At 41.1% G+C, this 24946-nt stretch overlaps 1 protein-coding gene across 3 annotated transcripts; it reads right to left on the reverse strand.

Moving 5' to 3' along the window:
- Positions 1 to 15933: 15933 nt before the first annotated feature.
- Positions 15934 to 24807, reverse strand: MSANTD4 (Myb/SANT DNA binding domain containing 4 with coiled-coils). 3 transcript variants are annotated; one of them, XM_014877673.2, is made up of 3 exons: positions 24726 to 24807; positions 19549 to 20177; positions 15934 to 17899 (listed from the first exon to the last, which is right to left on the reverse strand). In XM_014877673.2, the coding sequence occupies exons 2-3, from the start codon at positions 20008 to 20010 to the stop codon at positions 17324 to 17326; spliced, it is 1038 nt and encodes a 345-aa protein (XP_014733159.2). In that variant the 5' UTR covers positions 20011 to 20177; positions 24726 to 24807; the 3' UTR covers positions 15934 to 17323. The 3 variants fall into 3 exon arrangements, with proteins under 3 accessions (XP_014733159.2, XP_088015550.1, XP_088015549.1); XM_088159424.1 differs by lacking the exon at positions 24726 to 24807 and adding an exon at positions 21813 to 24264; XM_088159423.1 differs by lacking the exon at positions 24726 to 24807 and having other exon boundaries at positions 19549 to 21790.
- Positions 24808 to 24946: the final 139 nt, after the last annotated feature.

A 24946-nucleotide genomic window follows, 5' to 3' on the forward strand; every position in this document is an offset into this window, starting at 1 on the left:
GTGCTTGGAAGGCAGGAATGTGATGTGGAAATGCTGCAGCATCCTTTTTCTCCCATTTTATTTGGTCATGCAAAGCCTGAGAAAAGGCTGTAAGACATCAAAGCCATTAGCAAGCACAACTGATAGGATTTGGTCTATCACATTGATATACTTTCCATGCATTCAGACCTATCCCTCTGATTATCGTATCCTCTGTTAGGAACTGAAAACCAGAAGTCACTGTGACATTAAATAAACCTAGGAAAAAAGATCTGACAAGCATGAACCCATTCTTCCTACTTTTGGCAAGTTCTGTAGCATGTTTCTACAGATAAATCATAGGAGTCCTGACCCAAAGAGGAAACTGGTTGATGCTTTCACTCACCATCGTTGTAACCATGCTGTTTTCTGAAGGCCAGTGAAGCTCTTTAGGACTGTGTGTGATCATAGACCATCAGCAATCTGTGGTCAACCTGAAAAAAGCTCTCTGGAGATTTTACTCGCACAAGGCGACACAGATTTTTGATTTTCCATCAGCATGAAGTTCAACCAAACCAGTCATCCTGTCTCATCTTGTTATGAGCCTCAGTAATAGTCACAATCCACAATTCACAGACATGTCACTTTGTGTGATGCTCATCTGGCCACTTGTGGATCAGAAAACAAGAGGAGCAGAAAGACCTCTTCTGAGGTGCTTTGTTACAGGTCCTGCTTCTGGTCCCATCCTTTCTTCTCTTCCCTACCTGCTGGGAGGGAGGGACTTTGGCCCTTTTCCCTGTTTGTGAGATTCTAGGCTAGAATTCTGCCCTGTCAGGCATCAATGGACTACAGCTGGGGAGGAGGAAAGGGATTGATGGAAATTTCAATGAGTGAGTTTTGAAGCTGCTCTGCTGGTTGCTGTTTGGCTGCCTTTCCTCTTTACAGTTCCCTCGCTCTCCCCCATGCTCTCTTAGATTTCCTTCCTTATTTCAAGCCCCATTTATTCCTTTCCATGCTCATTGCAGACAGAATTCCTAATTTATTTTTCTTGCATCTGCAGGAGTAGGAGGATGTTGGTGCATTTTCTGCCTGACTTTTTGCAGTAAAGCTACAGAGCCACTGAGCTTTCATTCTGCATTTCTGACGTGGATTACTCCTGCTTAAGTGTACAGTTTTACATTTGTCCATCTTAAATTGCATTCAATTTCTCTAAACTATTTATCCAAACTCTCAGCTTCATATAAAACTTCTCAATATTTCATATGAAATAGAAAATAATAAGGGAGAACAAAATTGAAAGGTATGTTTTAATAGTGAGAAACATGATTTCATAATCACAAATTACCATGTTATCAGTATGTAAGAAAATAATTCTTCATTCTAAAGTTTTCCTATTACAAAGGTGATTTTCTGCAAAACATTGCACAAAGACTGCATTTAAAGTCACCACTTCAGAGTTATTTTCAAAACTATGGTCATGACATGTTTTTGAGGCATTAGCAACAGATGATGTTTAGTTGTTACAGCGATAGAAGTGATGTGGTGACTTTGTGGAACTGAGTGACATTGTGGTGACAGTTTGGGAACAGTCCTTTGTTTATGAACTTGGCTTTGAAGAAGAAAGAGAGATGAAGCTTTGCAAATCTAAAGCTTCTCTGTGTATAAAATGCCAAATATCCTAACTTCTCTCTGACCAAATTTACAGCCGAAAGAAAATAAATATTTCAACAATATTACTTCCTCAGGCCCATTTACTTTAATATCCCTTAGGAAAATACGATTTATGCCCATACAGTAAGCTTGCACAAAGGGATGAACACCACATTTTAGTAAATTTGATATATCTGAAGGGTTTCCCAGTAGTTAGAAAACAGAAGTAATTTCTAGGCGGAATAATAGTTTTTCCTTTCCTGGTATGAAGTCATCAATCAGAAAGCTTTATCTCCTGTTTTTTAATTAGCTCTCTTGGATAGATGCCAAAAAATACATTTATTCAGTAAAATGATGTTAAGACAAAAAAATGTCCCTTTCTAGAACATCCTTTCTTATGTTTTTTGTTAGAAGAAAGAATAGAAAAGAAAAAGATTTCCACACTTTCCAACTGTGGTATTGAAATTTTTATACAGAATCAGCACATGCCACTGAGCAGCATTTCAGTCAATGAGAAGGCCAGTGTCAGCCTGAAAAAAAAAAAAGGAAAAATGCCAAACTCCAGAGTTCCAGCTAGCATTAATGTCAAACAGAAAATGCGCAATTGAAACAGAAACAAAGAAAGAATTCTATCAATATTCGCAAAAGTGGAAAATGCTTGAAGAAAGTCCTTAGAAGAAAGGCTAAATCTTTTGTACTGAGCTGGTCCTAGTGATCAAGCAGAAATCAAACGTCTTGTTAGAACAAATCCAATGGGAGATTGTTCCAAGGAAAGAGAAAGCATCTCTGGAAATGCCAAGTCAAGAGTTGTGTACAAAGGCTTGAAGGGGACATAGAGGCAGCAGAAGGACATGACACAGTGGAGAGAAGTAGCAACAGCAGAAATCCAACTTAGACAATTGTAAACAAAATTTTTACAGAAAGATTGGTTAAACACGGAGACAGGCTGCTCAGAGGGACTCTGGAGACCCCATTCTCAGGGGTAATTAAAAGTTGCTGGATGTGGCTCTGAGCAACCTGATCTAACACTGAGATGGGATGTCCTAGCTCTGAGTGGGGGTTGGTACAGAAACTTGCAATGGCCTTGAGCTTCTTACAAGATAAATAATATTCTGAAAACATTTTTCAGTGGAAAACTATTTCCTTCCTGTCACTGGCTCTTCAACATGGAATAGCATTGTTCCTTGAATGGATAATGTAGAGAGATATAAAAACAGTCGTTTTGTGGCCAAGCAGATCTTACATAGTGAACTAAAGAGAAAAAGGCATCAGAACTGGCTGACATGAGACTTTGGAGCCGTTCTTAAAAGTACATTCCATAAATGAGATTTTCTGACTTCCAAACCCTTTGCAGCCAATGTGGCAGCAATGAGTCACAAAGATGAGGGAAGCAACAAGTTTCCTGGGACAGAAGGAACAGGCTGCTGAGCAGAAGTTTTATGCTTAGCATGTGATACAGCACTGTGTGCTGGGAGATGATGTGGAGGGCACAATTTAAGGTGCTGATCATACACAACATTTAAGAGCCAACAGCACACCCACAGATCCTGATTTGTCCATCCCAGTGGGAACTGGCATCCTTCACCAGGGATTATTCATATCTAGTAAATTATTAGTTTTAAAAGGACGAGACCATATACTAAACAGTTGCTCCTTTATAATGCCTGGCTTCCCCTCAGCCCCTTTGCTCTCTTGGCTCCTTTCATGACCAGGTACCACATATTTCCCAAATCTCTATCACTAAGACAACCTCTATTTTGCAATATCCATTTGTAGGTGCCTGGACTTCTACTGTCCGTAGGCACACAGTTTCCTATATACGGAAACGAGAGATATTTTCATTTCTAAAAGAGATTTATGGAAAAGCATAGAGTCAAAGGAGTGGGGAGAGCAGCTATAGCAAAGTCCCAGCAGGGAAAAAGATGTGTGATAGATACAGTACTAAGGTGGTTATCATTGCTGAAGGGAGCAAACATTTGTAGCAGAGCAAATGCAAACTGTTGCAAATGAATCACAGAATCATTTAGGTTGGAAAAGGCCTTCAAGATTGGTGAGCCCAGCTGTAAACCAAACACTTCCTAGACCACTACTAAATTATAAAACCCAAGGGATTGCTGTTTTCTGGTGTTTATTTTGGTAAAAGATGTTATAATGGCAAGATTGCAAGGACATAAGGAGCTTCTGCTAGCATACAATATAATTTATACCATATAAAGATAACGGGGGAAAAACACGGGTGTAGGCTGGTCACCTGGTTTCACAAACTAATTTTTTGTGTGGTGCATTCTGAATCCATCTCATTATACCCACCTACTACCTGGGGTGTTTATCTTCTTGAGGCCTTAGACCTTGATCCTTTATTAGTAAGGATAGTTTGAGCAATCCCAAATTGCTCTCTTCAGAGACTCACAGGACTACAGTGGAGAAGGGAAGATTACAAGCATCTCACTGGAGGGCACCTCCTATGCTGGTGCTGGGCTTTCAAATGCCACTCAGAACCGGCTTAGACTCTAACTTTTCTCAAGGTTAAACACAGCTATTTTCTGTATATAGGAATTTGATTGTGTTGTTTTGCCTTTATGTGCTAGAATACTCTACCCTCTGAAATCTCCCATGTAGATATTTCTAGACCTCAATCAATGTTGTCAAGACACGTTCTCTCATATAAATTAAAGTGATCTATTATTTAAATAGCTGACTGTACACCAGTTTTTTTTTCAACCTGCAGCAGCTCTTGATACATGCACCCTTGGGCTGTGTCAGCACAATGCTTTAGTCAGCCATATTTCATGCTCCTAAAAGCTTTGTCAATCCAACACCACTTTGGCAGGAGGAAGAGAAACCTCCTGTCTGCAGCCCTGTGAGACCCATTCAGAGGTGTGCAGCTGGAGACAGAAAGCTCTGCCTTGCCTGTTTGTAGCTGCAGATCTGCCTGACCTCTCCTCAGGGACATGGCAGCTTTGCTGTCCCAGCAGTGACCCAAGTGAAGAGATGCTCCTACCTGCTGCCACCTCTCCCTCCAAAGGCAGTCAATGAGGGAGGCACTGCCCAGACCCCACCACAGCCACCAGCTCTGGATGGACACTCAGGGAAGAGAAGAATGAAGCCAAGGTCCCGCACAGAACCCCTGGGACAGGTTTACCCCTCGCCAAGAGCTGATCCTGGAGCAACTGGCCAAATCCCAGGACAGTCACAGACTGTGGGAGGGAGGACAAGGAGGGATGAGAGCCCAACCACACTCGGCAGTGAGTTATTATCACATGCTGCAGTGAACATGTGGTGGCTTTTTCCCTGCCTACTCCTTGTGGGCCAACAACCTCGTTCTGTTGATTTCAGTGGGAAATGTGATGAGTAGGTGAATATGTCCCCTGAATTGGTATTTCAGGCAGAAAAGATTAATTTATGTATATTTGATAATTGGTGATGCATTTCTTAATTTGATTTCTTTTGGATGGTTTCCTATATACCCACACATACGCAAAATAAAGGACAAAATGTTTTTTGCCTGCCATATTTGATATATATTAGTAGCATGGTTGGTGGGTTGAGGTTTTTTTTGACAAATATAAAAGAACTGCTTAAACTTACCAAACAAACTGTTTGAAACTGAAATTTCTTGTTTAAACCTTGGAAAAATATTCCACGGGCATTAACAGTGCTGGCTGCCCCCAGATCACACCGGTAAATCTTGACATCAGTCTTTATTTAAAGAGAAAACCACATCTCAGTTATCCTTCTCTGTGTTTTACTGCTGGAGATGGACTGCCTGGTTTTTGGTGACAACGCTGTCTGTCCATTTGTAACTCTCTTGTGTCAGCTTGGTGGTGTTGTCAAACTTGGGTGCTGATGTATGGCAAACCACTGTAGGGGAATGCCTGAGAATGGATATGGGCCATTCCTTCTGCTGCTGACATAAATACGCTCAGCTCTTGCAAGCCTGTTTGTCCCTGAAAATTCTCATCACCTGTGAAACAGCATCTCTCAGGGCTGCAGAGGTTGACAGTAGTTACATTGGAGGTCAAATTTAAATGAGGAAAAAGTAAAAAATGTTAAATTTTAAAACTTTGTAGGTGTTTGGCTTTAGTTCTTACAAATACCTTGTTAAAATTTCCTTTAGTAGTTGTTCAAAACAAGTTCCTACCTTTACTCAGTCCCTATCATTTCCCTTCCTTCTCCAATATAAAAAAATCTGTATATTGGGCAAAACTTTTCCAGGTAGACATTGCACCAAGATTTGGGAAATCTAAACAGGACACTTCAGTTTTACTAACTGCCTCACTATACTGGTTTACAAAATGATTTAAAATTTCAGTTTGAACTCCAGGTTGAATATGACAAAGGAGCGGAGATAAGTCTAGGAAAAATATCTCTAATAAAAATGCAGGATTAATAAGATCAGTGTGGAATTTACATTGGAAAAACAAAGACACTGTCAGAAAAGCAGCTTGATGGGAAGATAATGGTTCACCTGAAAATATAGTCTCAAAGCTCCCTGCTTGTTTACTTCGTGGTGTTCATTTTTAGCTATCAAATTAAAATTAAGTCTAAACAATGGCATTGTGCTACATAAATTGTATCTGTCACAACTGTGGACCTGCTCACTCTCCTCAGACACTCATTCCAGAAACTCAGACAGTTCCATAGCCCAGGCCTTTGACAAGAAATATTCCATGGGGAAAATGTTCCATGCAACTAACCTGAGCAGATCACTTCCGCCTTTCCAGTTTTATGATTTTCTTTTCCTTGGATGCAGCACTAAATTTCTGAAAGTCTCACCACAGACATTCACCATTGATTTAGGAGGAATTATTTCAGACTAAAATCCATTTATCTCAATATCATAGAATTAGTTTGAATAACCAGTGTAGTAATTTCTTAACAATGGGACTTGCTTCTTCCCTTCTTTTTTCATTCTCAAAGAGGTGTTTTTTTTATTTCCTTAGTAGACTTTGTATCTGAGCCAATGGTGCTCTCTTGATCATTTGATAGGGAAAGTGCTTTAAATTTTCTTAGGAGTTACTAGTGTTAATTTGGTCTCTTCCTGATCTGAATCTCCAACTGTATCTCTGTATCAGTATCTCTGAATTCTCCAACTCTCCCAATTCTCCACCCTTTTATTCTTTGCTTACTCCAGTTACAGAAGCACAACAATGGTGGGGAGGCTGTGAAGCAGATGGAAAACCTGCCACAGGACCTGGAATGCTTGTGCCATGCTAGACAAAGACTAATAAAAGAAAACAACAACCTCCTTCCCTCCTTCCCTCCTTTCGTGAATGAGTATTGTAAATTGCTTAAAGATTAACCAACAAAGGTATCAGTAAAAACAAGTTAATTATAAAAGCAACATCATGACAAAGTTCATGGGCAAGGTTCACTCTGCTACTTGGTTAAGCACAGTGAGGAAAAACAGCAAGAAGAAATCCAGGGTCAACCAATCCAAACCAAAATGGACCAAAATAAACCCAAAGCTATCCGTGTGGAGATGGCAGGGGAGAGGGGAGGTACAGGAAGAGAGTAAAGGATTCATATGGGATTTACAATTACACAACAGTAACTTACTCACAGGCCTAACTTACTTACAAATCTAAAGTACTTAAGGACCCAGGAGAGCAGCATTTTCACCACATTGGCTATAGCACACACACATTTGTGTGCACACAGACACTGTGGCCCAGGAGAGTTCAAAAGGTCTCATTTTGGACTGCTGTCTATAGGGCCTCAAGAAAGTAGGGTCTAGTCATAATCAAGTTTCATCCTGGCTGCACTCCAGGTCATCACACTTTCTTTGAAAGTCTGAGAACAAAAATGTCATTTTACTTGGGTTGGTACTCAGGCAAAAAAAATTTCTAAGGCTGTCCATTAAAAAAACAGAGGGCAGGAGGTTGTTAGGCAGCACAAGTTCCTGGGAACAGATGATGTTTCTGATAAGGTCAAGAGGAATTCTTTCCTCTCATAGGCCAAGGCCTCACAAGCATTTCCCAAATCACAGCATGACCTGGGAGGAAAGGAGAGATGCATCACCACACCTCCCACTCATGAACACCACCCAACCAGAAATGTCACAGCTGTGTCAGAGCTGCAGCGTGTGCCTGGGTAGGAGTACACCAACACTTGGGACAAGTGTTCAACTGCATTGCCCATGGACTGAGGGGCAGCTGCTATCCTGTGGTCCATGGGGTCCATCTCCATCAGGACCTATATTCTCCTAAACCTCCTTTGGTTTATATGCACACACATTCCTGCTCATGTCTCCATCCACCGAAGAACAGTAGAGACACTGCTGAGCCTTCTGAGCTTCCTTGGGTGCAGGCAATGGTGAGGATGCCAGCACAGTGCTCCCCAAGTGAAGGACCATGGCCCTGGCACCATCTGTGCCATGCAGAAGGTTCTGCTGACCTCAAGGGAAGCTGGCAGATCAAGTCTGGAGGTTGCTCCCTCCCTCTGACAATGTCAGAGAAGGTTCAGGAGAAGCTTTTCAAAGTCTGCTCCACTTACGCTGTTTATGTTTTTCCCCTAACCTCTTTCCGAACTCTTGGATAAAAAGCTGTGAAATGAAGTTCACAGAGCTTGATTTCTTTCCCAAAAGACTTTTGTTCTACAGGAAATAACACTTTCCTACAAAAAGAATAAACATACGAACTACTCAGACTTAAAAATGCTCATGCATCAAAAGGGGGAGTGTGATGAGGGCACAAGGGATTTATTTTCTGAATGAATTTGCTCATCCTGAATAAAAGCTGGCATCTTTTAATAGACTGAATTTTCTTTTCTGGCAAACAGTCCAGCTAAACTGACAAGCTTCTGAGTATAACCTCCTAAATAAACAGCCCTGTCTCTGTCTTGCAGAAATGTTGCAACTATTATAAACACTGCAGATGGAAAAACAATCTGAAGGAAGGGAAGCTGGCAGGCTCCAGGAAGAAGGAGGAGCCGGCACGTGCACTTCAATTCACAGGAAGGGTCCTTTTGTGATAAAAATTGTAGTAGTTCAAGTGTTTGTGTTCACTCCTGCCTCTGAAAGAACTGCTCCCAGAAAATATTTTCTTATCAAGATGATCTAGGACGAAAAAATTTAGATTATCCACATCTTTCATATGAGGTCAACTATAAATCAGTACTTTATGTGACAATGCCTATTTGACTTGACAGAAATGCTTTTTCTTCGGTATGAGACAGTTCAGAGGCTGGCAATAACCATTAGCATGTCCTCTAGAAGTAAAAGCTTTCCTGCAAACCATTCTGGATTACCCTACCCTTTCTCCTCTATATTTCTGAGCCAAAAGATCTCTGTGGCTCCAACCTGTAAGAGAAACAGTGTTAGCTCTTTTAATTGTAGTCTTCTCTGAGTGATTTAGAAAGTCATTAGTGCACCAGCCACCATCCCTAGAGCAGACCATGCACCAGTGCTCTGGGAGGTGTCTGCAAGGAGACCTGCACACATCTAAAAGCAACTGTACTCCTGCCCAAGTCCTGTGCAGGTCTTGAAAAGTAGCACCCACACAGTCACACAACAAAAACTTTTTTTTTTTTATGTTTTCATTAGATTGGTCCATTTTTGTCTCCTGCCCTCAGCTCTGAGATTTTTTTGTATACTAAAACCAATATGAAAGAATAATTCCTTAAGTTTTGAGGCAATTGGAAGAGGACAGCCATGGTTCAGTAGGATGCTGAATGTCTTCTCCTCCCTCAGCTGCTCAGTCAGCACAGGACTGGGATCCCAGGCTTAAGGACCATCACGTTCCCCAGGGGTCTGTGCTGATACTGCCCCTCATCATAGCTTCACCTCCTGAGTTCTCAGGTCCTCTCCAGAAATCCTGAGGCTTATTCCCCAAGGAGGGATCACCGAGCACACCTCAGCTCCACAAGTGCTCAAAGCACTAGTGTTGCTCTTGTTCAGCATATCTGAACCTATGGTATTTGGAATGGTCAAATTCGTAATTAATCTCTTCACCTTTTCATATTGGATTTCCCCGCTTTTTCTGCTGTGTTTTTACTTTCTTAATTGCTATTTTGATGAAATAGTCAAAAAATATGCATACCAAAAGTGGAGTGACCGAACAAACAATCTGTCTTCACAGTACTTCTCCAAAATTCTCTTGGGTGGAGCAGTTTGCTGTTCTCAGAAACAACCTGAAGTCCTTCAACTAAAACACTTTTGTGTCAGTAGTATTTGTATAAAACAGTAGTGGTGTTTCCATTTCAAAGTCAGTTGAATATCTGAATGAGTAGAAAAGCATATTGATTCCACAGAGCCAAGAAGAGAGGTGAGATGCTATCCATTCTGCAGCTGCCATCATTCTTTGCCTTCACCCATGTCCCTGACTCTACCTCTGTAATCCAATTCCAGATGTGGTCCTTTTGTGTTGTTCTTTTATCATTACAGCTGCCTTGCCATTTCAGTTTTGCTCATCTGCCATGTAGGGGATGCTGGAAGGAGCTGCTCTAATGGAAAATCCAAAGCAATGCTCTACTGTTTCTTCTTGAGAAAGGGGAGGAGACAGTGGAAGGCAGCCTCTGTCCACCCAGAGTGCTCTGATGCCTCCTTTCCCTATCTCCTTGTCTCTACTTATTAACTATCACAGTTAACTCCTTTCAGCTGTTTTAATATCCACTGTCAGAACAGTGTGTACTACCTGCTTCACCAGTCTAGTCCTCCTGCTGCTCTCTCTCCTTCCAACTACCTCTAGCTGAATTTTGAACCTCAGACCTTTCCCAAAGCTTTGGATACAAAATGATCTTGACATAAATTGAGACACAGCCACCTTGCCTTGCTTTGGTGAGATGAGAAAATCCCCATTAGGGTACTGGACCTCGGCTTTCTTAGGGTTTTTTAAGTTTGTTATTTCTGACTAGTGGGATCTCACTGGTATTCCTTGGGAGAAGGATTGTATAAAAAAAAAGAATGGCAGATAGGATGTAAGATCGAAAAGATTGAGGTGCAGCCCCTAGCAAAATTCAAAGAGCAATGAAGACCAGACATTTTTATTACATAAACAGAAAAAAACTCCTATTTCTGTTCAAAACCTAGGAATAGGTTGTGCCCTCATATCTATCTATATGCAAGAACATGGACTTTGCTTTATTGAACCAAAGCAATAGTCTGTCTGGACAGAAATTCTGTCTGTGAAATTGGTTCCAAGCAGGTCCTTTCAGAAAAGTATAAACATGCCCCATTAGGATCAGGCTTTCCTCTGCTGTAACCTCAGGGCACTAGGATGTCATTTGTCCCTAAAGGCCACAGCTCTCTCCACCCTTACTCCATTGGCATGGCCGTCCTGGCTGTCCCTGAAACCCATGCCACACTCTTGCACCCCATACTTGCAACCCTTCCCTTGCTAGTAAAAGACACTCCCTATATCCTAGGACTGTTTAAACGTTGCCAGCACTTCAGAAAACTGTTTAACTCACAAACACCACTATGACAGGGAAAAAAACCTTTGGAAATCTTTTTTCCACAGGCCTAGCACTGAGCAATAGTAGTAAGTAAGATGATGAGCTCATTTCACACAACCCTTAGAACAGTTATAAGAAGCAGGTAATGATTTTCTCCAGTACATTAAACAGGTGACTAGAAGATTGGCAATCCATTAACAGAATAACACACAATAGCTTTCTGTGGAAGAACATTCAATTTTTATCTTTCTTGGTTTGCAAACCAAAACTTTATAAAATGCTTTTCAAACTTCAATTCTCTCTTTTAAGTTCTCATTTCTGTTATCTCTACAGTGAGATAAATATTGGTCTGAAAAGAAGTATTTGAGTAGCTAAATTGACAGGGGAACAAAATTAAAAATTTGCTTCTTCCTTTAACTCTTATAAGCTCTGTGATGGGGCTATCCATCACAAGTGAGCTATCTCAGGATTGATCACAAGCCTGGTACAATGTAATTACTGAACCAAAAGCATTGTATTATATAGCATGAAATGAAATAGCAACTTTGCCTTCCACATTATGAGCCCGTTGACTAATGATGGAGTGCTGCAATTAGAAATATGGAAGTAACAAGACAAGGTATTTCACAGTCCACCAATGTATAGAATAAAACTACTGATAGAGTGAAGCAGGGAAATTAAAACCAATAAAACTGGAACAGAAAATAACAATGGCATTCTTAATAATCTGTAAAAGGAGAGGGTGGAAGTGTCCTCCAAAGCAGGTCAAGTTTAAAAGGATCATGTGCAGCATCTGAAAAAGGCTTCTCCTGTCTTGTGTCAGTGGACCTATTTTTTTTTCTAGTATGTTTTGTGATGGCTGGGAACTCTTACATTCATTGGCATCATGAGACCTAGCATCAGGAGATTTTGCTTTAAGACACCAGAGAGGAAAACCCAATGAGTTGTGGGCAAGAGTTCCCATTGCCCAGAGCTGCCTCCCCAACTCCCATTTGATGCTGCCTGAGTGGCAAAAGGCTGACCACTGTGTCACTGCTAGATCTCCTGGGGACACCAAGCCAAGAGCACGAGTGGCATAGGTTTGGTACAAATTGGCAACAAAACACAAAAAGAGAAAGAGAAAAATTTAAAAAAAGAGGAAAATATTAAGTACTACAGTTGCCTCAAGCCCATACTAAAGGCATTCTTCCCTCCTCATATTTGCTTGAAGCATGCATCTTCATATCTTTGAATAAGTTGATTATCTGGAAACAAAGAAACCCGTGGGAATTTATTTTAAAAATGCAATTTCTCTTTTTCTTTTCCTTTTCTTTTCTTTTCTTTTCTTTTCTTTTCTTTTCTTTTCTTTTCTTTTCTTTTCTTTTCTTTTCTTTTCTTTTCTTTTCTTTTCTTTTCTTTTCTTTTCTTTTCTTTTCTTTTCTTTTCTTTTCTTTTCTTTTCTTTTCTTTTCTCCTGGAATAAAATTTTTCCATAGTCTTAATACCAACTACGAACATGAGCCCCTGATACAGACCCATTAACCTACGGAATAATGCAGCCTACATATACTTCCTCTTAATATTAGCTCCAAACTTCAACAGTGCCTGAGTGATGCATGTATTTGGACTTACAGTGATACACAGAAAAGAAAAGAAAAAAGAGAAAGAAAGGAGAAAAAGGAAAAGAGAATAGAGAAAAAAAGGTGAATACTATTGCATGTGGTGATGTTGCCTTGTGTTACAGCCTTCTGATTGTTGATAGATTCTTTGTACAGTATCTCACACTCTTTCTTGTAAATAATGATTGTTTTGCATTCCTCTTTGGAGGAAGAGAGGATTGATGGACTGTTGATGGGACCCATGGGGTCAGGAGGAATTATCCTCACTGTCCAATCCATGGTCACTGTTGGAATTCTATAAAGAAACATGAAATGTAAAGAAAAGGTTCTTTTCCTGCTTGATTCTTCGGAGTCATGGAGTGTGAGTCTCTCTCTCTCTCTGTCATAACAGCAACATGGTGACATTTTCTGACACTGTCTGGCTTAAATTCACTAATTAATTTCAGCAACAACAGAGAAAAATTAGTCTTTCCTCCTCCCTCTTCTCCCACCTATCACTTCTGTCAGGGCTCCTGAGTGACAGAGAGTAGGATTTTTGAGGGTATTTTTGTGTTTGAAAAATATCAGCCCTAGGTCTGACTCCATCTCCTTGAAGCATTCTGTGCCTTTCTGCAGGGAGATTTTGGGGGCAAATGAGCCAGAGAGGATACTCATCACTGATGCTCCTTTGTGGCAACTTCATGAACAGTTCTTCTGTGAAAAGGTGAAGAAGTATATATTATGGGCTTCTGTTTCCACTTGCAAGGGGGATTTTAGAAACTCTTCTGGCTGATAATTCCCTGGCTACCAAAGACTCCTTGAGGTGACAAGAATACAAATGTTTATGAAATCCTAACCATCTCTCGTTTGTCTTAATAAACCAATATTTTATACCTTGTGTACGTTGCTTGCTGCATCTCTTTATGCACAATTAAAGTTGCTCAAAATGTCATATGAAATAAGGTAAGAGCACTGACTCAAGGAAAGGAAGTTGTCTTTGAAGCCTACTGTGCTTTATCAGCTGTGCTCTTGGGGTGCTGTTCATCTTGGGATGTTCTTGGGGACTGCATTTACAACCTCACCCCATTATCAGTGTTGGTAGAACAGTGAGTTCATGTGTATGTCCTGACTTGGGTGACATTTAAGGGGTCAAAATCTTGATCACAGGCTTCACCAACAGGATCACAGGTTGGTAAATCAAGCAACTAAAGTTTAAGAGATTGCAGATTAGTATTTAAATATACAGTATTTAAATTCAAATTACCACAAAATGACTGTATTTTCATTATGAAAAAAAGTAAGCAATAAAATGGATGTATTAAACTCTGTAATTTTCTCTAAATTTTATGTTGAAACTGTATTTTCAATGATTTATCTCAATACTTAATTTCATCATTCAGTATTTTCCAAGATGCTTTCTATAACCAAAAGATGCATCATTTCCCTAGGAGACTGAGTAGCTGTTAGGAAAAGTAATTGCATACTAACAGCTCTATTAACATTTGGAAAAGTGTTCAAATTTCCAAAACAATTAAGAATTCAGAAATGGTTCAGATTTATCTACCTATTTTTCCCTAAAACCTTTAATGCTCTTGGGGTAGAATTCTGAAGACGTTCAATGTAAAATACAAATCATTATCCTGATAGATAAATGGAGTAAAACATGAAGACAGAGGTGCCAGGATCAAGCAGCAGCTCAACTACCTGCCAGAACAAGAGCCAGAATCCACATCTGCTCTTTCCTGGCCAGACATGCCTTCCAGGTAAGACTGTAGGAGCATTCTCTCCTGGCTTGGTCCTTTTGGTCACTACCTCTTGCAGAGCTGGACATGTTGCCCCTTGTTCCTCCTCTGATCCTGTTTGGCAGTTAGAATAGTTATCTAGAAAGTTGGTCATCTCAGGGCACAGCAACCATAAAATCCATGTTATGCCACTATCTTGGTCAATGTTCTATGTACTAGACACATGACTAACTCTGAATTCTGCCTCTTTCATGCTTTAAAAGGAAAAGATAAGTATTTTCTCCAAATCACAGAAAGTTACTGTTAATGTCAATTTGCATGATAGACATCAGGGAGCAGCCAATTTGTCCCTTTGTTTTAGGGTATTGGATTTGTGAGGTAATGTCTTGGTAGCAGGAGGGGCTACAGGGGTGGCTTCTGAGAGCAGCTGCCAGAAGTTGTCCACATGTCCAGCAGAGCCAATCCCTGGAGTCTCCAAGATGGACCTGCCCCTTGCCATGGCTAAGTCCATCAGTGATGGTGCTAGTGACACTGGGATGACAGAAGCAAATGCAGCCAGAGAGGAATGACAGTATCCAAACAAAAAAGCCCCAGACACCAAGGTCAGTGCACAGGGAGAGGCAGGAAGTGCCCCAGGTGCTGGAGCTGAAGTTCCCCTACAGACCGTGGTGCAGACCATGGCAAGGCAGGTGTGCCCCTGCAGCCCATGGGGCAGCAGAGTTCCACCTGCAGCCTGTGGAGGAGCCCATGCTGGAGCACACGAAAACATCTGACACTGGAGCAGGTTTGCTGTCAGGACTTGAGACCCCACAGGGGACTCACACTGGAGCAGCCTCTTCCTGAGGGACTGCATCTGCAGGAGCCACACCAGAACACTTCGTGAAGAACTGATGCCTGTGGGAAGGACTCCTGTTACAAAAATTCATAGAGGATTGTCTCCCCTGGGAAGAACCCCATGCTGGAGCAGGGGAAGAGTGTGAAGAGTCCTTCCTTTGAGGAAGGAGAAGAGATAGCGCGTGATGAAGTAACCACAGTGTTCACTCACCATCCTCCTGCACTACTTGCAGGGAGAGGTACAGAAAATCAGAGTGAAATTAAGCCTGGGAAAAAGGGAATGCTGTGGGAAAAGTGGTTAAAGATTTGGTTTTATTTTTCATTACTCTACTCTTAACTGATTGATAGTAAACTAATTTTCCCCAAGTCAATCCAGTTTTGCCCATGACTGTAATTAATGAGTGATCTCTCCCTGCTCTTATCTCCACCCATGAATCTTTTGTTATATTTTCTCTCCCCTGTCCAGCTCAAGAGTGATGGAGCAGTACTGGTGTGCACCTGGTCTCCCATTGAGGTAAGCCCACCACATTCAGAAAGAAAAAACTCAGGGAGACTTTCCCCAGGGCATTTCTATCTAACTGGTTGGTGTCTCCTTCCTTTTTTCTTTCTCAAGTAAGCCCCAGTTAATTTAAGCCCAGCACTGAGCTGCCTCATGTTTCTGATTGACTACACAGGGAATGAATATAGGCATCGGCAACTTTGGGGGTGCTGCAGTGTTCAGTATATAGGTTTCTCTTAAGATATAGCCTAGTTTCTCTGTGAAGAAAGTCTCAAGAGCCATTTTGGACTGTAGTAGTCAAATTTATTTCCACTGTAGAAGCACACTTGTTTCAGTAATAAAAAAATAATCTTTGCAGAATAAAAGTAAACCTGTAGTGGTATAAATATTATTTACTCGCACAAGAATTCACCTAAGTCACTCAACATATGTTTAGCCTTAGTATTCCCACAGTCCTACATCTCCAATGGAGTTAAGAAGACAGTTACTTGCAGAAAGATGAGAAAGGTGAAGTCTGGCTCAGATGGGATTTAAACATATATGAAATAATAGAAAGCTTCCTTCCTTGGGTGTTTCCTTTTTCTTGCTATATGACTACATTACCTATGAAAAATACTAACAGCCTTCAGCACTGACCATTTCTGTTTGTCTAATTAAAATAAATATATATACACAGAGAGCCACAGAAGCCTCTTCTGGCTGCCTTGCAGACGTGACCTTGGCACTGGCCAGGCAGAACCATCAATGAGTATAGAAGTGCTCAAGCTCAGGGGTTTGTAGGCTCAGTCTCCATTTCTGAGACTCCCATCACCAGCTACTGCCTTCCAAGACAAGGTCTAGCAATTTCCTTCAGGGGGTCATCACAGACTCATTAGACAGCATGGCTGATCCATCAATAAATCCCTGTGCTATGCTAACACAAGTGCTCTACTCCATACAGCATTATTAATGACCTGGTGAAACCAGCAGGCCAGCTTATAGTAGGTATGGCTAATGTGTAACTTTACCTAATATGAATACTTCATCCAAAAAAAAAAAAAAGAAAACCAAAAAAACCTCAAACCTATTTTCTGCACTCCCACTCAGTTCAAGCCATGGAACGACAGCAAACACAACCACAATGAATTTAACTTGCACTTTAACTTCTAGATAACTGTTCAACTGTTTTTCCCAATCGTGGGGGTGGAGAAAAAAGGTGTGGGGCGGAAATAAAATTTAATGAATCACTCTCATAATGACTCCGTATTCCTGTGTTCTGCCAAAATTATACTTCCTTACCATATAGGCTATTGTCAGCACCATGTCCTCATAGCAAACACTGATTTATTCTGATCCTTCCTTCCTGTTAGTACAGTGACAAAAAGTACAAGGTTCAGCCTTGTTTCTTCTCAAGGCCTCTGTGAGAGGAGGACACCAAAGTAATACAGCACAATACTGAAGACAAGAGAACATAACACTTAGGTTCTGATACACTGAAAAGCAATTTCACACATAAGCTCATTTATGTAGGCACATTGACATACTGAGCACCATTTTTTTTTCAGTTTAACATCAACGTTCAACTCTGAACAGAAGAATGTTAAGCCTCTAGGACAATTTCAGTATCAAGGAAAGAACTACTTCTAATTTAGAAACATCAAAACACTAACGTTGACACCTTAGCTGAGACGTTCACTGCAAGTGACCCTCTCTCTGAATTCGAAGGCGCTCCTTCTCCACTTGCAAGCGTTCCTTCTCAATCTGCAGCTTTTCTGACTCAAACTTTAGGAACTGTAGCCTTTCTTTCTCTAACTGCAAACGCTCCTTTTCAAGTTTTAACTTTTCAGTTTCTAGATCCAGAGGCTGCATGATGGGTTTTTCAATTTGGGTGAGGTCATTTTCCAGGGCAGGTTTTTCAGCATGCAGAGTCTCTAGCCTGAGTTTCTCCCACTCAATCTGAAGTCGCTCCTTCTCAATCTGAAGCCTCTCACGCTCCAAGTCAACGTGCCGCAACCGCTCCTTCTCAATCTGCAGGCGCTCCTTCTCCACTTGCAACCTTTCAGCTTCAATGTCCAGTCGCTGTTTCTCCAGCTCCACCTTTTGCTTCTCCAGATTTATAAGCAAGTGAGAATCTTCATAGGCTAGCCTAGCTTGAGCAGAACTCAGATTTCCAAACTCTTCAATGTGGGGGAAGTCTGGTAGGTCATTTTCCTTTTTTGAATCTGGTAGAACCGATGACAGTATTTCTTCTTCTTCCTCAATAGGAAACTGCAGAGAGGAATGCAACAGACAAGAATTACATTCCAGTCCTTATGCCAGAATAAATTTGTTACATACAACTTGTCTGAAAAGAACATACTGCATTTGTTCATCTCTAAAGCTATTCAGAAGTGTTTAACTTGTAAGTTGTGAAATAACCATGCTGCATATCGGAAGATTTTATCATTACACAGGAATAAAAACAATTTAATATCTGGTAATGAAAAATGGAAAATCTTGTCAGTAAACATACAAGAACACCCAGAAAATAGAGCACAGTACTTATTACAGATCATTCAGAACAACTGATAGAAAACTGGATCTAGAAGACCATATGTTGTTCTTACCTTTCATAGAGCTGAGTGACATTTATGTAAGCCACCAGGCATTTGTTGTGACTAATTATTTATCAGAGCAGATGGATCCATAGGCTATGTGTTATGTAAGCTAGCCTAACCTTCAATAACTTGAGCTATTCCATTCCTAAAAAACATTTAACACTGACATTTTTCACATGCTCCTAACTCTTCCAACTCTATTAAGTGGGTCAATAAGCAGGACTTGTTTAACCATTTGGTATTATCATATTTGCTGTAAAGCTATTTGTGACACAGATTATGAGGTGGTTAGGACCACTGCTCTGGGCAAACTGTAACATTTTGTGTAGTATCACAGCCCTCACATGCTACAAATTCATAGCACAAAAGAGATAAATTGTCTCCCAATATGTATGCTGCAAGAGAAAGGCAAACTGAGGAAGGTAAGTGCTCAGAAAAACCTTAGAACTAGGAGAGCCACTGCCAGCCCTCTAGCATTAAAGAAGACACACACTGCTCTTCAGTATTGTCTGACAGTAGTTCTCACTACATCTAACAGCTTACACTGGTTTTCTCCCAGCATAAGTATCAACGGAGTTAAGACAGGAGTTGCTTCCCCACTCCTCCCACTCAGGGGAAAAAAAAAAAATCTCCCCCCTAAAAAACTCAAAGCAATAAAATACCCCTAACAAAATTGTTTGAGTACCCCTTTTGGAAAAGAGAACTATGCATTTAAAGAAGAACAGCAAAACTATCCCAACATTTGACTGCACTCCAGCTGGTTGCCTATCCCAGGACAGTCTACTGGACAGTACTACTAGGAGTATCAACTTGTCTATAGAATCCACTACTGCTGATCAACTTCACACTAAAATTCTGATGGAGAGGAAAGGCTGACTAACTAATTCAAGTAATGTTTTCATCTCCTGTAGGCTCATTTCAAGAAATGCAACCAGTATCATATTTCTTTCTGTATCTGCAGGTAACATGTATTTTCATTTGTTAAAGATGAGCACTTCTCCATTCATCCATCGAGGCAGTCTGAATACTAACATGACCAGTTTCCTTCAACAGCATATTTTCCTTGCATTGACTCAACTAATTCTTACCTGTGGCACTCATAAATGGAAAATACATATACAAAGACATACTCAAAGCTTAGGGATATCAAATCAGTAATCAACATCCAAGACCTTACATACATTTGCAAGTTGCTAGATTTGAATATCATGCCTCAGAAAAAAACAGAAACAGATGCTATGAAGAAACACAGTAAGAAGCCTTATGTTGAAATGAAGCAAAGGCCATATTGCATATAGCTCATTTATGTCAGTCACTCACTTCAAAATTCTGTGGATCCTCCTCTTCCTCTTCTACTTTGATTTCTGTTAAAGATCCACCGGCTTCTCTGAAGTCAGTGATATTCTGCCATTCAAAACTAGATTCAATTGCAAATCCCATTTTCTCATCCATGTCTTCATTGAGAGAGTCATCTAAATTGGATGAAGGAAGGTGAAACCCAGCACCTACTACTTTGATGTTTGCATTCAGACGTTTTCTCTTCATGAGTGCTCTCCAGTCAAGGTATCGCCTTTTCACCTCTGTCCCTGTTCTCTGCTCTCCTTCACCTACTGCATTGACACACTCTGCTATTTCCTCCCAAGCTTTCCGTTTCATCTCATTAATTGTTGTATTAAGTTGTTTCGAAAAGAGTACCTCTCTCCTTTTTCTGATTTCCTTAAGGAGAGTTTGAGTTTCCTGAACACTAAAATTGCTTTTTCTTTTTCTTTTTAACTGTTTCATTTTTTCCAGGCTTAACCTAGCAATTTCACCACAGCAGACTACAGAGATGATCTGACACTAATCAGCTACTAATATAAATAAACTTAAAAGCAAATGAAAGCAGAGCTCAGTTCTCATGAAGTAAATTTTCTCTTCACTTTGTTGTATTTTTCTATTTGTCAGGCTTCCTAAGAGAAAAAGAGCAAACAAGATAAATCTCCAAGGTATACACCATATATTTTCATTTAACAACTTGAATCCAAAGTCATCATTTAAGGAATGCATATTTTAAACTAACTGTTTATTTGATAAAGGAAAACCCTTTTGTTAAATTTTCAATACAAAGTAGTCATAGATACTTCCTCTAATTTTCTATGAATTGTAAAACCATTAATGTATCTATGTCATGAACTGTTAAGGTTGATTTGATATTTCCATTACGAAAGTACAGCTATTTTTCTTCAGCTCTTAAGAATTTTGTCAATCTGCATTTCCTTAAGACTGAAATTTGACACACACATTTCAGTTTGAATGCCCAATTACTTACAAGAGAAGCTGAAATTGTTATATCATTACTTCAAAAACATGAAATGTTTCGGGGAGCGAAATTTCTGAGACACATTTTAAATAAGACACCATTTTCATTAAAAGAAAAAAAGTAAATTAATATGAGAAGCAGACATTTTCGAGGCTATTCTAACTTAACATAATCATAAATAAAAGTACTGAAGCAATCCTTTTGAATGTCATAAAATAACTACTAGCTCAGACAAATGTCATTCATTAGACATTTTAACAGGAAATAGATTTAAGTCACTATATGCCCACAGTAAAACCCTCCCATGTCCTCCTCATGTTGCTAAACATCTCATGTCAGATACCATGCCAGCTTTAAAGTTCATCCAGTGCTCTACCCTGAGCACCAGCTGGTGCTGTGCCTGATGCTGAAGAGAACTCAAACCCCCATAATTCACCTGACAGACTGTGTGCAACTCTGCAGAGAAGTGGAGGTGAATGGGAGGAAGAGAGGACTATTAATGCAGTAATGAATATTATTACTGCATTAATAACAGATCATATTACCAAAAAAACCAAACCCAAAACAACCCACCAAAACCTGGAAGCAAAGACTAAGAATCAAAAATGGTTCTGGGTCACAGACTGCTTGGCAATAGGTCCAATTCAGGATTATTCTGAACAGTCTATTGAACCATGTTACATACCACTGCAGGTAGGTTTAAAAGGCTTTAAGTCAAGGGTGTGAGGGATTCACTATACATTGCAGGCAGTTTCAAGCTGCTGTTTGCTCACTGTTCATGCAGTAGGGACATTTGTTCACGTGAAGGCAAATGGCTTCCAGATTACAGATTCAATTGTTACTAACTAAGGGACTTAATTCTTAAATAACTCCCTCCCAGCTATACAGGATTCTTAAATTACCAAGTATTTTTCCTCCTACTGTTCTCCCTAAACTTGGTTAAAGCATCTACATCAGCACATTGCACAACTCCCCACTTGGGGAATAATGTCTAGTAGTTTAGACGTTGTTCTTCATCTCCTATACACTACTGACTGTAAGTGGCTCACTTGCAGTTTTCCACGTCAAGCAACATTCTTTCATAGCCAGCACGTAAGCATGCTGCCATCAAGTATTCTTTCAAATACTGCATTTGAAGAACTGCTTTACTACTTTTGCTCACTAATACACTACTCTCACTGTGAAGCCACTTATTTCCAATGATTACTAGGTAGCAAATCTGCAAAACCATGTCCCAGGAAGAAATCAGCTGCTTATAAAGCACAGGCCTGGTATGAGCACATACCACTCTACAGTGCTCCCATGTAGCTATCCAGCACTTTGGACACCTCAGACTCAAGTAGGAAGCTGCATGCTGCTGTTCAGGATGTGTGATACTTTCTGTCCTTCTGAAAAATAAAATCCCAAGTGTTTTCGAGGAAAGGGAATTATTTTTAAAAAGTATGTAACCTACTCCTTCAATGCAGACCCTAAACTTGACATGACAAATAGTTTAAAAAAAAAAAAGTCGTAGTGTAGAAAGTCAGATTTATACCAGAAGACAAACTCTATCTGCTAGAAAGACACCAAATTCTTCTGAGACCTTTTATCTGATCTTTAAGCATACTCCTTAGCAGACTTCTGCTGAATGACAGCCATTTTCATCTCAAGGTATATACGGGTTAAGTCCTTTACTTAGCCTCAGCTAGGTGAACAAGGTTCTTCTGGTCATTCCAAAATGGAACATTCCAAGGAACCACAGGAATTTACAAACTCATTTGGTATCTCTAGTTACCCTGGCTTCTTCCAAATTTCTCAGGGCTAGCACAACAGGATAATGCGGGCACAAACACAGAAAAACAAACAATAATAAACTGAGTTTCCAAATCAAATTTTCATCATCTTCCAAATACAGTTCTACATCATAATGGAAAATGCTGACAGGTAAGCTTTCTCCTCAGCTCAGGAAGATGTCAGGCCACCCTGTGGGGCAGCCCACAGCAGTGCTCTGCATCACCTGACTGATCTCCCCAGCCATGCTTTGAAGAATCTAATCTCAGTTTTTGATTTTATGCCATAAACCAAGGACACAGAACTACAATTGTTTAAGAACTACAATACTAACTTGGAAACCATTGGCATCCAATTCCTTTACTAAGTAAAGTTTTCTTTTAGACTTTTTTAACGTTTTGCTAGAACACATCTGATAAAAGCCCCTGAATTTACCCGTGAAACATCAGCAAAACCTATATATTTTAAAACTCATGACTACCAACTTCCAATTGGTAAGGACATCTTTAACTCTTTAAGGACCATTCCTTTCTAATTAATATAAATGGAGTTCGTGAATTGTGCTAACAGTATATTTACTCCCAGAGATGGCTCTGTGTACCTATCTGATATATTAACTAAAAAACATCTAACAAAAGCTGAGATTTGGGATATTCAGGTCTTAGCCATTGTCAGATGGTCTCTAGGATATTCTTTAATGAGGAAAAATGAGCTGTTGCATACACAAAGTACATAAGAGATGAGAATGTAAATAAGCTAGGATTTGTACACCTTCTAGATAGCTACAGGAAAAAAACCCTAATATCCCAAATCTCAGCAGCTGGGATAGTATTAATGCTCATCTGAGTAGCTGGGACAACGCTGTGTTTTGGATTAGTATGATAATAAAGTTGGCAACACAGCAAAGTGTTGGTTGCGGTTAAGTTTTAAACCAAGGACTTTTCAGTTTCCCATGCTCTGCCAGTGAGGAGGTGCTCAAGAAGCTAGGGTGAACTGCAATGCAGAATGCGTACTTTTACGGTTTGGGTAGAAATGTGAAGTGCTGGCAAAAAAACCCAAAAAAACAAAAAAACAATTCTGATAACATCATAAAGACTTCAAGGGTCTTCCAGAAAAGATCGCAACATGGAGCTTTGATTTTGGGTCTGTCGGGCCAAAAGCAACTTGTGATCAAACAGGCTCTCATCACTACACCAAAGAAACACAAACTTTTGGGGTGAAAAGAAACAAGTACTGCAAAACTAAGCTGGAAACTCAATAAACAGATAGAACACGCATGTACTGAATAACTGGCATAGTTAAAGGCAGAAGCATCCTCATTCTGCCTCTTTTCTGTCTCTTTTGTTCACACTTTGTCTGACCATGTGTTGGACCAACAACAAAAAAATAAATAAATAAAATAGCAAATGCCCCAAACAAGCAATAAAGCAAACTAAAAGATCCATTCATCCACCACAAATGGAAGACCGTTGCTAGCATCAAGCTTCAATTTTATGAAAATCATGGCTTTTTACAAAAGATGATGTCCTGATTTCTTTAACTTTTAGGGCTTATGCTTGAATAAAAAACCATTCAAATTACGAGGACCTGCTATCTCTAAGTTTCTTTAAACAAAATTAGAGTCTTGACTATCTTCTGCCTAAGGCTTTTTAGAAAACTTTGTGATTCCTAACACATGGCTGCATTAGTTTGGAACAACTTAGGCTTTTGTACAAAGGCCTTTAAAACAGGAGGATCTGGGTGCTGTACAACACACCACCCAACACAGCCCTGCAAGAAGCCCGCGGTTTATACAAACGAAAAAGGAGGCACAGAAGGGAACCAACAACACCTTAAAGGACAATTCAAAGAAGCAGGGAGAAAGCAGAAAGAAGAGGGGAAGCAGCTGGGGACTCAGGCTATTGAAGGCACACTTATCAGGCCGAAGCTCCCCTTCCCTGGACGAGCCAAGGCCACAAGGGGAACGAAATCCTGGTCCCTGCTCGGGGAGCGCGCTCGGAGCGCTGAGGGCGGGCACAGCCGCGGGTCCGGGGCCAGCGGTCCCAGCCGCAGCGCTAAAGGGAAAGCAAGGCGGCAACAAAGGGAGGCGGGGGCACGGCCGGCTGCCCCGACCAGCACAGCCCGGGTCGCAGGGAGCAGATAGGCCCGTGGGCCCTGCTGCAAGACAGGGCCTCTCCGGCCGGCAGGGCCCTGCGACTCTCCCGGGACTAGGAGAAATAGGGACACGACCTCCCCATGGGAAAATAAAACGACGGGCAATCTCCTCACCACCCGCAGGGCCCGAGGGCAGCGGGGCTCCACCACTCTACCCCCGGGAGGGCGGCGAGGGCTGCCCACACGCCGGGGGGAAGCAGCCCCCCCTCCCCATCCCCAGGCCGGTCCCGCTGCCTGCCCCGCCCGGTCCCCGGGGACCACGCGCGCGACTCACCTGCGCCCGGCGCTCCCCTCCGGGCCGCCGGCCCTTTAACGGCCACCGCCCTCCCATTGGGCGAGCCGCCTGCCTATCACTCTTCCCCGCACGCCTATTGGTGGCCTGTGTCCGCCTCTTCCCCCGCCCCGCCCTGCCGCGCCAGGCGGGCCGGAATCCCCGTCGCTCCTCCGCCGGCGGGGCCGCGCCGCGCTCAGCCACCGGGCAGCCATTGGCTGCAG

The sequence above is a fragment of the Sturnus vulgaris genome, chromosome 2 (genome assembly GCF_052056855.1).
Source record: "Sturnus vulgaris isolate bStuVul1 chromosome 2, bStuVul1.hap1, whole genome shotgun sequence".
NCBI classification, from domain to species: Eukaryota; Metazoa; Chordata; class Aves; order Passeriformes; family Sturnidae; genus Sturnus; species Sturnus vulgaris.